This window comes from Panthera onca, chromosome A1 (assembly GCF_046562875.1).
Source record: "Panthera onca isolate mPanOnc1 chromosome A1, mPanOnc1 haplotype 2, whole genome shotgun sequence".
Lineage (NCBI taxonomy): Eukaryota > Metazoa > Chordata > Mammalia > Carnivora > Felidae > Panthera > Panthera onca.
Window position 1 is genome coordinate 144,948,263 of NC_138339.1, and position 15,251 is coordinate 144,963,513.

General features: G+C 45.4%; 1 protein-coding gene and 1 long non-coding RNA gene across 5 annotated transcripts in view; one reads left to right on the top strand and one right to left on the bottom strand.

Annotated features, from left to right (window-relative positions):
- LOC132681662 (uncharacterized) overlaps nucleotides 1-15,251 on the top strand; it is an 87,395-nt gene that overhangs the window by 36,333 nt on the left and 35,811 nt on the right. The gene's annotated exons all lie outside the window — the stretch shown is intronic.
- LOC145715562 (uncharacterized) lies at nucleotides 9,079-10,834 on the bottom strand. Its single transcript, XM_081795887.1, has 3 exons — nucleotides 10,768-10,834; nucleotides 9,654-10,311; nucleotides 9,079-9,280 (listed from the first exon to the last, which is right to left on the bottom strand). Exons 1-3 carry the CDS (start codon nucleotides 10,832-10,834, stop codon nucleotides 9,277-9,279), a joined length of 729 nt encoding a protein of 242 aa, XP_081652013.1. The 3' UTR covers nucleotides 9,079-9,276.

Sequence of the window (15,251 nt, forward strand, 5' to 3'; positions counted from 1 at the left end):
TTTATTTATTTTTTTTATAAATTTTTTTTTTTAACGTTTATTTATTTTTGGGACAGAGAGAGACAGAGCATGAATGGGGGAGGGGCAGAGAGAGAGGGAGACACAGAATCGGAAGCAGGCTCCAGGCTCTGAGCCATCAGCCCAGAGCCTGACGCGGGGCTCGAACTCACGGACCGCGAGATCGTGACCTGAGCTGAAGTCGGACGCTTAACCGACGGAGCCACCCAGGCACCCCTGGCTAGAATTTAAATGAAAACTTGAAATTAGGGGCGCCTGGGTGGCTCAGTTGGTTGAGTGACCAACTTCGGCTCAGGTCATGATCTCACGGTTCGTGAGTTTGAGCCCCGCGTCGGGCTCTGTGCTGACCGCTCAGAGCCTGGAGCCTGCTTTGGATTCTGTGTCTCCCTCTCTCTCTGCCCCTCCCCCACTCATGCTCTGTCTCTCTCTGTCTCAGAAATAAACATTAAAAAAAATTAAAAAAAACCTTGAAATAAAAAAAAAACAAAAACAAATTCTAAGCTAAAAGAAACGAAAGTCACCTGTGACCCAGGGCTTCCCTGACTCCCTAGTTAACATCTACATTTTTTTGTGGATTTCATCTTTTTACTTTGTACTTATGCCATCCAGCAAACTATGTATTTTACTCATTACATTGTTTGTCTCTCTTTCTCCAAACCCGCTAAAATGGAGACTTCACGTAACTTCACGATGGTTAGGCATTTTTGCCTGTTCAGTTGCTGCTTTATCTCCAATACCTAGAATGAAGGGTCTCAATAGACGCACAGGTGTTAAATGAATGACAAGGAACATGTAACGAGCGTTGGGAAAAGGGTCGTAAGTGCAGGACCCTTCGGCAAAGTGGAAAAGGTATACTTCTTCTAAAGGGCAGCTAATACCTATTTCCTGTGATTTGGGGCTTGTGAAAATATAGATCAAATAATGCCAGACATTTTGATCTTCAGGGAAAACTAAACATCTCAAGTCATATAAAAATGTTGCCAGTTTTTAATTTTTCTATCTTATTGAGGTAGACTTTATGTATAATAAAGTGCATTTATTTAAGTGTTCAACTTGATGAGTTTTTTATTATTATATGAAATTTATTGTCAAATTAGTTTCCATACAACACCCAGGGCTCATCCCAAAAGATGCCCTCGTCAATGCCCATCACCTACCCCCCCCCTCCCACCCCCCCATCAACCCTCAGTTTGTTCTCAGTTTTTAAGAGTCTCTTATGCTTTGGCTCTCTCTCCCACTCTAGCCTCTTTTTTTTCTTTGTTTTTTCCTTCCCCTCCCCTATGGGTTTCTGTTAAGTTTCTCAGGATCCACATAAGAGTGAAAACATATGGTATCTGTCTTTCTCTGTATGGCTTATTTCACTTAGTATAAGACTCTCCAGTTCCATCCACATTGCTACAAAGGGCCATATTTCATTCTTTCTCATTGCCACATAGTACTCCATTGTGTATATAAACCACAATTTCTTTATCCATTCATCAGTTGATGGACATTTAGGCTTTTTCCACAATTTGGCTATTGTTGAGAATACTGCTATAAACATTGGGGTACAAGTGCCCCTATGCATCAGTACTCCAGTATCTCTTGGGTAAATTCCTAGCAGTGATATTGCTGGGTTGTAGGGTAGCTTTATTTTTAATTTTTTGAGGAACCTCCACACTGTTTTCCAGAGTGGCTGCACCAGTTTACATTCCCACCAACAATGTAAGAGGGTTCCCGTTTTCCCATATCCTCTCCAGCATCTATAGTCTCCTGATTTGTTCATTTTGGCCACTCTGACTGGCGTGAGGTGATATCTGAGTATGGTTTTGATTTGTATTTCCCTGATAAGGAGCGACGTTGAGCATCTTTTCATGTGCCTGTTGGCCATCTGGATGTCTTCTTTAGAGAAGTGTCTATTCATGTTTTCTGCCCATTTCTTCACTGGGTTATTTGTTTTTTGGGTGTGGAGTTTGGTGAGCTCTTTATAGATTTTGGATACTAACCCTTTGTCCGATGTGTCATTTGCAAATATCTTTTCCCATTCCATTGGCTGCCTTTTAGTTTTGTTGATTGTTTCCTTTGCTGTGCAGAAGCTTTTTATCTTCATAAGGTCCCAATAGTTTTTGCTTTTAATTCCCTTGCCTTTGGGGATGTGTCAAGTAAGAAATTGCTATGGCTGAGGTCAGAGAGGTCTTTTCCTGCTTTCTCCTCTAGTGTTTTGATGGTTTCCTGTCTCACATTCAAGTCCTTTATCCATTTTGAGTTAATTTTTGTGAATGATGTAAGAAAGTGGTCTAGTTTCATTCTTCTACATGTTGCTGTCCAGTTCTCCCAGCACCATTTGTTAAAGACACTGTCTTTTTTCCATTGGATGTTCTTTCCTGCTTTGTCAAAGATAAGTTGGCCATACTTTTGTGGGTCTAGTTCTGGGGTTTCTATCCTATTCCATTGGTCTGTGTGTCTGTTTTTGTGCCAATACCATGCTGTCTTGATGATTACAGCTTTGTAGTAGAGGCTAAAGTCTGGGATTGTGATGCCTCCTGCTTTGGTCTTCTTCAAAATTACTTTGGCTATTCGGGGCCTTTTGTGGTTCCATACGAATTTTAGGATTGCTTGTTCTAGCTTCGAGAAGAATGCTGGTGCAATTTTGATTGGGACTGCATTGAATGTGTAGATAGCTTTGGGTAGTACTAACATTTTAACAGTATTTATTCTTCCAACCCATGAGCACAGAATGTTTTTCCATTTCTTTATATCTTCTTCAATTTCCTTCATAAGCTTTCTATAGTTTTCAGCATACAGATCTTGTACATCTTTGGTTAGATTTATTCCTAGGTATTTTATGCTTCTTGGTGCAATTGTGAATGGGATCAGTTTCTTTATTTGTCTTTCTGTTGCTTCATTATTAGTGTATAAGAATGCAACTGATTTCTGTACATTGATTTTGTATCCTGCAACTTTGCTGAATTCATGTATCAGTTCTAGCAGACTTTTGGTGGAGTCTATCGGCTTTTCCATGTATAATATCATGTCATCTGCAAAAAGTGAAAGCTTAACTTCATCTTTGCTACTTTTGATGCCTTTGATTTCCCTTTGTTGTCCAATTGCTGATGCTAGCACTTCCAACACTATGTTAAACAACAGGGGTGAGAGTGGACATCCCTGTCGTGTTCCTGATCTCAGGGGGAAAGCTCTCAGTTTTTCCCCACTGAGGATGGTATTAGCTGTGGGCTTTTCATAAATGGCTTTTATGATGTTTAAGTATATTCCTTCTACCCCGACTTTCTCAAGGGTTTTTATTAACAAAGGATGCTGAATTTTGTCAAATATTTTTTCTGCATCGATTGACAGGATCATATGGTTATCTTTTCTTTTATTAATGTGATGTATCACGTTGATTGATTTGCGAATGTTGAACCAGCCCTGCATCCCAGGAATGAATCCCACTTGATCATGGTGAATAATTTTTTTTATATGCTGTTGAATTCGATTTGCTAGTATCTTATTGAGAATTTTTTGCATCCATATTCATCAGGGATATTGGCCTGTAGTTCTCTTTTTTTACTGGGTCTCTGTCTGGTTTAGGAATCAAAGCAATACTGGCTTCATAGAATGAGTCTGCAAGTTTTCCTTCCCTTTCTATTTTTTGGAATAGCTTGAGAAGGATAGGTATTATCTCTGCTTTAAATGTCTGGTAGAACTCCCCTGGGAAGCCATCTGGTCTTGGACTCTTATTTGTTGGGAGATTTTTGATGACTGATTCAATTTCTTCACTGGTTATGGGTCTGTTCAAGCTTTCTATTTCCTGCTGTTTGAGTTTTGGAAGTGTGTGGGTGTTTAGGAATTTGTCCATTTCTTCCAGGTTCTCCAGTTTGTTAGCATATAATTTTTCATAGTATTCCCTGATAATTGCTTGTATCTCTGAGGGATTGGTTGTAATAATTCCATTTTCATTCATGATTTTATCTATTTGGGTCATCTCCCTTTTCTTTTTGAGAAGCCTGGCTAGAGGTTTGTCAATTTTGTTTATTTTTTCAAAAAAACAACTCTTGGTTTCGTTGATCTGCTCTACCGTTTTTTTAGATTCTATATTGTTTATTTCTGCTCTGATCTTTATTATTTCTCTTCTTCTGCTGGGTTTGGGGTGTCTTTGCTCTTCTGCTTCTATTTCCTTTAGGTGTGCTGTTAGATTTTGTATTTGGGATTTTTCTTGTTTCTTGAGATAGGCCTGGATTGCAATATATTTTCCTCTCAGGACTGCCTTTGCTGCATCCCAAAGCGTTTGGATTGTTGTATTTTCATTTTTGTTTGTTTCCATATATTTTTTAATTTCTTCTCTAATTGCCTGGTTGACCCATTCATTCTTTTGTAGGGTGTTCTTTAACCTCCATGCTTTTGGGGGTTTTCCAGACATTTTCCTGTGGTTGATTTCAAGCTTCATCGCATTGTGGTCTGAAAGTATGCATGGTATGATCTCAATTCTTGTATACTTATGAAGGGCTGTTTTGTGACCCAGTATGTGATCTATCTTGGAGAATGTTCCATGTGCACTTGAGAAGAAAGTATATTCTGTTGCTTTGGGATGCAGAGTTCTAAATATATCTGTCAAGTCCATCTGATCCAATGTATCATTCAGGGCCCTTGTTTCTTTATTGACCATGTGTCTAGATGATCTATCCATTGCTGTGAGTGGGGTGTTAAAGTCCCCTGCAATTACCACATTCTTGTCAATAAGGTTGCTTATGTTTGTGAGTAATTGTTTTATATATTTGGGGGCTCCCGTATTTGGCGCATAGACATTTATAATTGTTAGCTCTTCCTGATGGATAGACCCTGTGATTATTATATAATGCCCTTCTTCATCTCTTGTTACAGCCTTTAATTTAAAGTCTAGTTTGTCTGATATAAGTATGGCTACTCCAGCTTTCTTTTGACTTCCAGTAGCATGATAAATAGTTCTCTATCCCCTCACTTTCAATCTGAAGGTGTCCTCAAGTCTAAAATGAGTCTCTTGTAGACAGCAAATAGATAGGCCTTGTTTTTTTATCCATTCTGATACCCTATGTCTTTTGGTTGGTGCATTTAGTCCATTTACATCCAGTGTTATTATAGAAAGATATGGGTTTAGAGTGATTGTGATGACTGTAGGTTTCATGCTTGTAGCGATGTTTCTGGTACTTTGTCTCACAGGATCCCCCTTAGGATCTCTTGTAGGGCTGGTTTAGTGGTGATGAATTCCTTCAGTTTTTGTTTGTTTGGGAAGACCTTTATCTCTCCTTCTATTCTAAATGACAGACTTGCTGGATAAAGGATTCTCGGCTGCATATTTTTTCTGTTCATCACATTGAAGATTTCCTGCCATTCCTTTCTGGCCTGCCAAGTTTCAGTAGAGAGATCCGCCACGAGTCTTATAGGTCTCCCTTTATATGTTAGAGCGTGTTTATCCCTAGCTGCTTTCAGAATTTTTTCTTTATCCTTGTATTTTGCCAGTTTCACTATGATATGTTGTGCAGAAGATCGATTCAAGTTACGTCTGAAGGGAGTTCTCTGTGCCTCTTGGATTTCAATGCCTTTTTCCTTCCCCAGATCAGGGAAGTTCTTAGCTATTATTTCTTCAAGTATACTTTCAGCACCTTTCCCTCTGTCTTCCTCCTCTGGAATACCAATTATGGGTAGATTATTTCTCTTTAGTGCATCACTTAGTTCTCTAATTTTCCCTTCATACTCCTGGATTTTTTTTTATCTCTCTTTTTCTCAGATTCTCTTTTTCCATAACTTTATCTTCTAGTTCACCTATTCTCTCCTCTGCCTCTTCAATCCGAGCTGTGGTTGTCTCCATTTTATTTTGCAGCTCGTTAATAGCATTTTTTAGCTCCTCCTGGCTGTTCCTTAGTCCCTTGATCTCTGTAGCAATAGATTCTCTGCTGTCCTTTATACTGTTTTCAAGCCCAGCGATTAATTTTATGAATATTATTCTAAATTCACTTTCTGTTATATCGTTTAAATAGTTTTTCATCAGTTCGTTAGCTGTCGTTATTTCCTGGAGGTTTTTTTTGAGGGGAATTCTTCCGTTTCATCATTTTGGATAGTCCCTGGAGTGGTGCGGAACTGCAGGGCACTTCCCCTGTGCTGTCTTGAGTAACTTGCATTGGTGGGCGGGGCCGCAGTCAGACCTGATGTCTGTCCCCAGCCCACTGCTGGGGCCACAGTCAGACTGGTGTGTACTTTTTCTTTCTCTACCTCACTGTGGGGTGGCGTGGCCTGTCTGGGCTACTTGCACGTTGCTAGGCCTCTGGTGCTGGGGATCTGGCGTATTAGCTGGGGTGGATCGGCAAGGTGCCCCGGGGCGGGAGGGGCAGGCTCAGCTGGCTTATCCTTCGGTGATCCTGAAATGCCCAGAGTCTAAGAGACCCCCAAAAATGAACCACCAGAGTCCAGAGTCAAAGCTAAGCAGCAAGGGTCATTTATTGCAGGTTCGAACCTGGACCTCTGCGCCCTCGTTGCCGGTGACGCCGAGAGGTCCTGAGAGAGGTTTTTACACCCCTTTTATAGACAGGTACAAACAAGTCATGGGGAAATCAGGAATTTTCCACAGTTACAGAGCTGCGATTGGTTGGTGTTTAAAGTTGGACACTTAACAGTATTCGATTGGTTCCTGCCTTTAGGTCAGACCACAACCGGGGGTACGGGTATCACAATGATTGATCAGGAATACACGGATGTGCCAGGCAACAATGATTGATCAGGAGTACACGGATGTGCCAAGTAACAATGGTTGATCAGGAATATACGGATGTGCCAGGCAACAATGATTGATCAGGAATACATGGGCACACCAAGCAATTGTACAGAAGCGGAACAAGCTGGTTAAGCTTGGTTAGGTTTCAGTTTCCTGTAACTTAAGCTTTTAAGTTTTAATTTTCTCAGGCCTCTCATTCCCCCCTTTCTCAAGTACCTGAGGACCCAATCTTGGGTCCTACAGTGTTACCTAATCAAACTCGCTTTCCATGTCGAGGAGCTGATACTGTGGTCTAAGGACCATAACCTGAATGGTGTTTAATCTATCTCTAATAAAGTTCATTATTTTGTTTGGCGTGCGAGGTCCTCTTGGAGCTATTTAATTTTGGTCCGAACTATTCCTGATTTATTGGCATAAAAGCAACATTTTTCTCGTAGGGCTAAGCAGATGCCACCTTATTCTGCGGTTAGCAGATCTAACCCTCTTCTATTTTGTAACACCACTTCTGCTAGGGAATCTAGTTGATCTTGCAGATCCTGGATTGTCCCTGACAAGGCCTCGACATCGTTAATTAGTTGCCGAGAGAGTCCCAGATAGGAGTGTATGGAGACTCCTAATCCCGCTGTCCCGGTAGTTAATGCACCTGTAATTTCTAGGCTTGTCAGGAGGGGGATAAAAACCACAGCTCGTTTGGATCTGCCAGTTGCAAAGTTTAAACTAGGGATGGGCATGGGGTTCCGGCGGACGGCTTTTCCAACTGAGCCACGGCAGCCAGCTTGAAGTTGTATATTATTATCACTAGCTTTTGCTGCCCTGTTACTCTGTAGGATAGCTGTAAAGTAGGTAGTGGAGTTGTCTGGCCCTATACATTGCTGATAGGAGTCATAACAAGAGCTATGCATCGACTCCTGGAAAGTAGAGCAAGGGCATTCTGCTATGGGGGGCAGGGGCTTAGGTTTGTCAACACATAATCACTGCTGTTTTGGGGGTCCTGTGATGTCATAGGTCTGGGTTAAGTGAGCAATTGTGGTCCCACAGTCTTGGGTTTGAGTGTATCTTCGCTGATAGTGACCACCCCTTCCTACAGAGCCGGCTACTAGCCTGTTACCATGTGGCAGGGTAAGGGTTCTAACTACGCCACCTCTGCAATCACAGGGCCTTCTATACAGAGCTCCGTACAATTTCTGTTTGTCAACGGGGGCATTTAGTCCTCCCTCCAGGAGGTTGAGGTTGAGGGCTAGTAGGACAAGGGTTACTATCTTGAACATGTCTAGGGGAGGCACGGCGCAAGGTTAGTTTGAGGGTTTTTTTTTTTTTTTACTCCGGTCTACAGTCCAAGTAGTATTTTTATCAGTGTGTCCCACGAGGTCAGACAGCGGGTCGACAGGCTTCACGTGGGTGTGGTGAATCCAGGTGGGGAGGTTATCTACCTTGATGGCGGTGGGAGTCGTCAGGATGATTTAGTAAGGTCCTTTTCACCTGGGTTCAAGGTTCTCCTGCCAGTGTCACTTGACGAGGACCCAGTCTCCTGGACGATACTGATGAGGAGTGGGTGGGGGCCCCGTCTCATACAGTTCTTTTAGTTTAGGCCACACGGCCTCATGAACCCGCTGTAGAGCCCTGAGAGAAGACAAGAGGCTGTTATCTTGGTCTAATTGAATGAGGTAGGTATGATGAGGTAGGTATGATAGGTGTGGGTCGGCCAAACAGGATTTTATAGGGTGTAAAGCCCAACTTGTATGGGGAGTTGTGAACCCTGTACAGAGCGTAGGGGAGTAACTTTACCCAATTAGCGCCAGTCTCCATAGTCAATTTAGTAAGGGTCTCTTTTAATGTTCTATTTATTTTTTCTACTTGTCCTGAACTTTGGGGCCGGTAGGCACAATGTAATTTCCAATCTGCCCCAAGTACAGAAGCCAATCCCTGACTTACCTTAGAGACGAATGCAGGTCCATTGTCTGACCCTATCATGACTGGAAAACCATACCTGGGCAGGATTTCCTCTAGGATCTTTTTGGCTACTATCTGCGCCGTTTCCTTCTTGGTTGGAAAGGCTTCAGTCCATCCTGAAAAAGTGTCTATGAACACTAGTAAGTATTTATAACCATATTTGCCGGGCTTTACCTCGGTGAAGTCCACTTCCCAGTGGGCTCCTGGTATGGTTCCTTTTTTTCGGTGGCCTTGGGCTGTGGTGTGTGGGTGCGCGTTTTGGAGTTGACATGTGGAACAGGCTGTCACAACCCTTTCCGTCTGGTCAGAGATGTTTCTTAATACCAGTTGAGATCGTCTGAGGAGATCCTGAAGTCTTCGGGGCCCCAAATGGGTAGAGTGGTGTATTTTTGTCAGGATTGCGTGGCCCAATTTTTCGGGAAGGATAAGGCGGTCTCTAGAGTCCCTCCACCATCCATCTGTAACTTGGGTCATGGGGAGCTTGCGCATTCAAATAAGATCATCTTCTGAGTATTCAGGCTCTGGGGGTAAATCTCGGGGCCCTGGGTCTGGTAGCTGCGCAGGGAGTACTTGAATGGGGTTTTGTGCTACCTGGCGTGCAGTCTGGTCAGCGAGGTTATTCCCTCGAGAGACTGGATCAGTTATTTTTTGGTGACCCGGGCAATGTACTATGGCCAATTTTTTAGGGGCCCAAATAGCGGCCAATAGGGCCAGAATTTTATCTTTATTTTTGATGTCTTTGCCTTTAGCAGTGAGTAGTCCCCTCTCACGGTATATTGCCCCATGTATATGGGCCGTGGCAAAGGCATACCGGCTGTCTGTATATACAGTCACTTTGCGGTCCCGCCCCATTCTTAATGCTTGGGTCAATGCAATTAGTTCTGCCCTTTGGGCAGAAGTCCCTGGGGGCAGAGCCTTTGCCCATATCACTTCAGTCTCAGATGTCACTGCTGCCCCCACATACCTCTGTCCTTGATGGACGAAGCTGCTTCCATCAGTAAACCAGGTGACCTCAGCATCAGGTAACGGCCGGTCCTGTAGGTCTTTCCTTGTTCCATGGATCTGCGCTAGGATGTCGGCACCGTCATGGAGCGGGGAGTCCAGGTCAGGGTCGGGTAGCAGCGAGGCCGGGTTTAGAGTTCGGGGAGGGGTGTATGTGGTCTGCAAGGGATTTAACAGGAGTCCCTGATAATGGACCATCCGAGCATTGCTCATCCACCTATCGGGGGGATGCTTGAGTACTCCTTCGATGGCGTGGGGTGTGGTGACATGTAACTCTTGACCCAGGGACAGCTTATCGGCGTCTTTAACCATTAGGGCTGTAGCCGCTATTATCCGGAGACAAGGGGGCCATCCTGCGGCTACAGGGTCCAGTTTCTTTGAGAGATAGGCCACTGGTCTGGGCCATGGACCTAGATGCTGGGTTAGCACTGCCTTGGCTATGCCTTTATGCTCATCCACATATAAGTGGAAGGGCTTAGAGATATCGGGCGGTCCTAGAGCTGGGGCCGATAGGAGAGTTTTCTTTATCTGTTGGAATGCCTGCTCAGCTTCCGCAGACCATTCAAATGATGGTTGGTTTTTAGAGACTGCGTAAAGGGGTTTGGCCATTTCAGCAAAACCTGGGATCCACAACCGGCAGAATCCCGCAGACCCCAGGAATTCCTGAGTTCTGGGTAAATAGGATGGGGGCCGCTTTGGTTTGCCATGGCTCTGACCCCGAGCGCAGTTGCTTCTTTTTGGGACAGTCACGAATCCAATGTCCTTTTTTTCTTTTTTTTTTTTTTTTTTTTTTTTACAGTATTTGCATTGGTCTTTGTCTAGGGGGCGCCTAGGGGGGCGAGTTTTCTGCTTATCCTCTGGAGCGTCCCGATTATTATATACCCGCTGAACAATGCGGAGTAAATCCTGGATCTGTTTTTTTTCTAAATTCTCTACTTTTTGGAGTTTCTTTTTGATGTCAGGGGCAGCCTGGTTTACAAAAGACAGATTTTCAGGGGCCTCAGGGTCCATGGGAGTGTACTGTCTAAAGGCTTCCATTAATCTTTTTAAAAAGTTGGCAGGGCTCTCTGTCTTACCTTGTATTACCGAGTACACCTTGGCCAAATTGGTGGGCTTGCGTGCTGCAGCCCGGAGACCTGCCATTAAAGTCTGGCGATAAATGAGCAGTTGTCCCCTACCTTCTGCCGTGTTGTAGTCCCAATTAGGCCGAATCAGGGAAAATGCAGCATTAATGAGGTCAGGGTTAACAGTGGGTCGACCATCTTCCCCGGGGACCAGCTTCCGCGCCTCAAGTTGAATTCTCTCCCTTTCTTCCGTGGTGAACAGGATTCGCAAAAGCTGTTGGCAGTCATCCCAGGTAGGCTGGTGGGTGAACATTATGCTCTCTAGGAGGGCTATAAGATCTCTAGGGTTATCAGAAAACCGAGCATTTTGGGTTTTTCAATTATATAGGTCACTGGTGGAGAAGGGCCAATACTGGAGTCGGGGATTGCCCGTTTCATCGGGGGGTCCTATTTCCCGCAGGGGTAGGGCTACAGTGGAGTCAGGGAGGCGAGAGCTTGGCTCACACTGGGTGCGCTGGCGAGTTTGGCCGGCTGGCCCTTTAAGGTTGGTTACATTTTCAATAGGGCTTGGCACGGCTGCTGCCTGTAGCCTCCCTGGTTCTGGCACAGCTGCTGCTTCCCACCCCCCGCCCCCGTTCCCCTTGAGGGGCAACCAGAGGGGCAACAGGTGGGGCGGCCGCTTCGGGCAGGGCCTGGGGTGCAAGGGGAGGGGGAAGATAGGGTGAAGGGTTTTTAACAAGATCTTGCCAGACGAGGATGTAGGGAACCTGGTCTGGTCTGGGTGGCCCTGACCTTGGCAACTATAGGCAAACAAAAAGTGCCCTCAGTAGGCCAGCCCACCCCAAAAGTGGGCCACTCAGACTGGCAGAAAGTGATGAGTCTCGACCGGCGGATGTCCAGGCTTAGGTTATGGCCTCTCTCTCTTCTTCCAGCCTGGACATCCTTGAAATTAGCTAGAAGAAGGGAGAGAGGTGTACTCTGGTTCTGTCCCATAGCCTGTATAGGAAAAAATAAATGAGCCAAGTTAGCTTATGTTCCGGAAACGAGTTGGATATACCTGCAGGGGAGAGAAGACAAGTTAAATCGCAAGCGCGGCGGCAAACAGAAAGTGCCTTGGAGAAGAGACCAGATACAGAACGGGTGTCCGTAACCCGAACAAAGAGTTCTGATGGGCCAAAATAGTGCGCCAGACGGGAGCCAGAGGACGTCTCCTACTGGTCCCGACTGACTTCCCTATAGCGCGTCCGCCAGGGCTAGGTCAGTCACTGATACAGATCCCGCGCGGGAGAGCCAGAAACGGACAGACAACTGACACAGACACAGACACAGACACAGACAGAGCCGGCTCACTCACCGATCGGTCTCAGAAATGACCCGTTGACTTGGGGTCTGGTGGGTTTGGGGGGGGGGCCTTCCCAGCCAATGCACCAAATGAAATGCCCAGAGTCTAAGAGACCCCCAAAAACGAACCACCAGAGTCCAGAGTCAAAGCTAAGCAGCAAGGGTCATTTATTGCAGGTTCGAACCTGGACCTCTGCGCCCTCGTTGCCGGTGACGCCGAGAGGTCCTGAGAGAGGTTTTTACACCCCTTTTATAGACAGGTACAAACAAGTCATGGGGAAATCAGGAATTTTCCACAGTTACAGAGCTGCGATTGGTTGGTGTTTAAAGTTGGACACTTAACAGTATTCGATTGGTTCCTGCCTTTAGGTCAGACCACAACCGGGGGTACGGGTATCACAATGATTGATCAGGAATACACGGATGTGCCAGGCAACAATGATTGATCAGGAGTACACGGATGTGCCAAGTAACAATGGTTGATCAGGAATATACGGATGTGCCAGGCAACAATGATTGATCAGGAATACATGGGCGCGCCAAGCAATTGTACAGAAGCGGAACAAGCTGGTTAAGCTTGGTTAGGTTTCAGTTTCCTGTAACTTAAGCTTTTAAGTTTTAATTTTCTCAGGCCTCTCAATCCGCTTCAGGAGGGGCCCTGCAGCACCAGGAGGGAGTCAGATCCGCAGAAGCACAGCGTTCGGTGTTTGTGCGGTGTAAGCCAGTTCCCAGGCAGGAACTGGTTCCCTTTGGGATTTTGGCTGGCGGATGGGCGAAGGAGATGGCGCTGGCGAGCGCCTTTGTTCCCTGCCAAGCTGTGCTCTGTCGTCCGGGGCTCAACAACTCTCCCTCCCATTGTCCTCTAGCCTTCCCGCTCTCTGAGCAGAGCTGTTAACTTATAACCTCCCAGATGTCAATTCCCGCTTGCTGTCGGAACACACTGCGTCCGGCCCCTCCGCTTTTGCAAGCCAGACTCGGGGGCTCTGCTTTGCCGGCAGGCTGCCCCTCCGCCCCGGCTCCCTCCTGCCAGTCCGTGTAGCGTGCACCGCCTCTCCGCCCTTCCTACCCTCTTCTGTGGGCCTCTCTGTGCTTGGCTCCAGAGAATCCGTTCTGCTAGTTTTCTGGCGATTTTCTGGGTTATTTAGGCAGATGTGGGTGGAATCTAAGTGATCCGCAGGACTCGCTGAGCTCAGCATCCTCCTACGCCGCCATCTTCCGAGTTTTTTTTTTTTAAGCAATCTTTACACCCAATGTGGACCTCAAATTTACAACCCCAAGACCAAGAGTCCCATGCTCAACTGACTGAGCCAGGCAGGGATGAATTTTGATGTATGTATACAACCATCACTACAATTAAGAAACAGAACATTTCTGCATTGCTTGGGTGGCTCAGTTAGGCGTCTGGCTTGAGCTCAGGTCATGAGCTAGCAGTTCATGAGTTTGAAATCTGCGTCAGGCTCTGTGCTGACAGCTCAGAGCCTGGAGCCTGCTTCAGATTCTGTGTCTCCCTCTCTCTCTGTCCCTACCCCACTGCTGCTCTGTCTCTTTGTGTCTCTCAAAAATGAATAAAAGGGCGCCTGGGTGGCTCAGTCAGTTAAGCCTCCAACTTCAGCTGAGGTCATAACCTTGCAGTTTGTGGGTTTGAGCCTCCTGTCGGGCTCTATGCTGACTGCTCGGAGCCTGGAGCCTGCTTCAGATTCTGTCTCCCTCTCTGCCCCTCCCCGCTTGCACTCTGTCTCTCCCTCTCTCTCAAAAATAAATAAACGTTAAAAAAAATTTTTTTTAATGTATGTTAAAAAAACATTTAGAGGAAGAAAGAAGAAAGAAAGAAAGAAAGAAAGAAAGAAAGAAAGAAAGAAAACATTTCCATTGCCTGGAAGTTTTCCCTGTGCACTTTTCCAGTCCTTTACTCCCTCCCCTCCACCCTTAAGTCACTGATCAGCTTTCTGTCAAAACACACTGGCTTGCATTTTCTAGAATACTATACAAATGGAATCATGTGGTATATGCTTTTATTTTCTGGTGCCTTTCACTCAGCGTAATGGCCTTGAGATTCAAATCATAATGTGTGTATAATTCATTTAAAAAAAAATGTCAGGTAGTGCTTTCTGGGATGAATATACCACGATTTGTTGATCCATCCACCTGTCGATGGATTCGGGTTCTTTGTTTGTCGATGGATTCGGGTGTCTTTGTTTCGGCAAAGACAAAGCTACTGTAAATATTCACGCACTGGTCTTTGTGGGGACTATGTTTTCATTTCTCTTTAATTCTCCTTTTTTTTTTCAATGTTCATTTATTTATTTAGAGACAGGGAGAGAGTGCATGCACCAGCAGGGAAGGGGCAGAGAAAAAGGGAGAGAGAGAATCCCAAGCAGGCTCCTCACCATCAGCGGAGAGCCTCCTGTGGGGCTCCATCCCACGAACTCTGAGATCAGGACCTGAGCCGAAATCAAGAGTCGGATGCATCAGGTACTTGGGTGGCTCAGTCAGTTAAATGGCTGACTTCGGCACAGGTCATGATCTCACAGTTTGTGAGTTCGGATCCCGCATCAGGCTCTGTGCTGACAGCCTGGAACCTGCTTCTGATTGTCTCTCTGTCTCTCTGCCCCTCCTTTGCTTGTGCACTGCCTCTCTCTCTCTCTCTCAGATATAAATAAACATTTTAAAAAAGAGACGCTTAACCAACTCAGCTACCCAGGTGCCCAATTCTCCTGATTTTTAAATATTGGTAAATGATATAAAAAAAAAAAGAAATTTAGGGGCACCTGGGTGGCTCAGTCAGTTAAGCATCCGACTTCAGCTCAGGTCACAATCTCGCGGTTTGTGAGTTCGAGCCCTGCATCGGGCTCTGTGCTGACAGCTCAGAGCCTGGAGCCTGCTTCGGATTCTGTGTCTCTCCATCTCTTGGCCCTTCCCCTGCTCATGCTCTGTGTCTCGCTGTCTCTCAACAATAAATAAACGTTAAAAACTTTTTTTAAAAATTTTAAGCCCAAGCAGGCCAATAATGAGTAGTTTAAATAAAATGTAGCTGTAAGCCAGCAGGTCCAGCCTGTGGCTGGCCAGTTTGTAGTAGATACTGAAGTGTTATGTTTTTCTTTTTGGTAACAGATGTATCCAGTGGTTTTTTAGTGTAAGCTTTCTGAGGCTTGAGC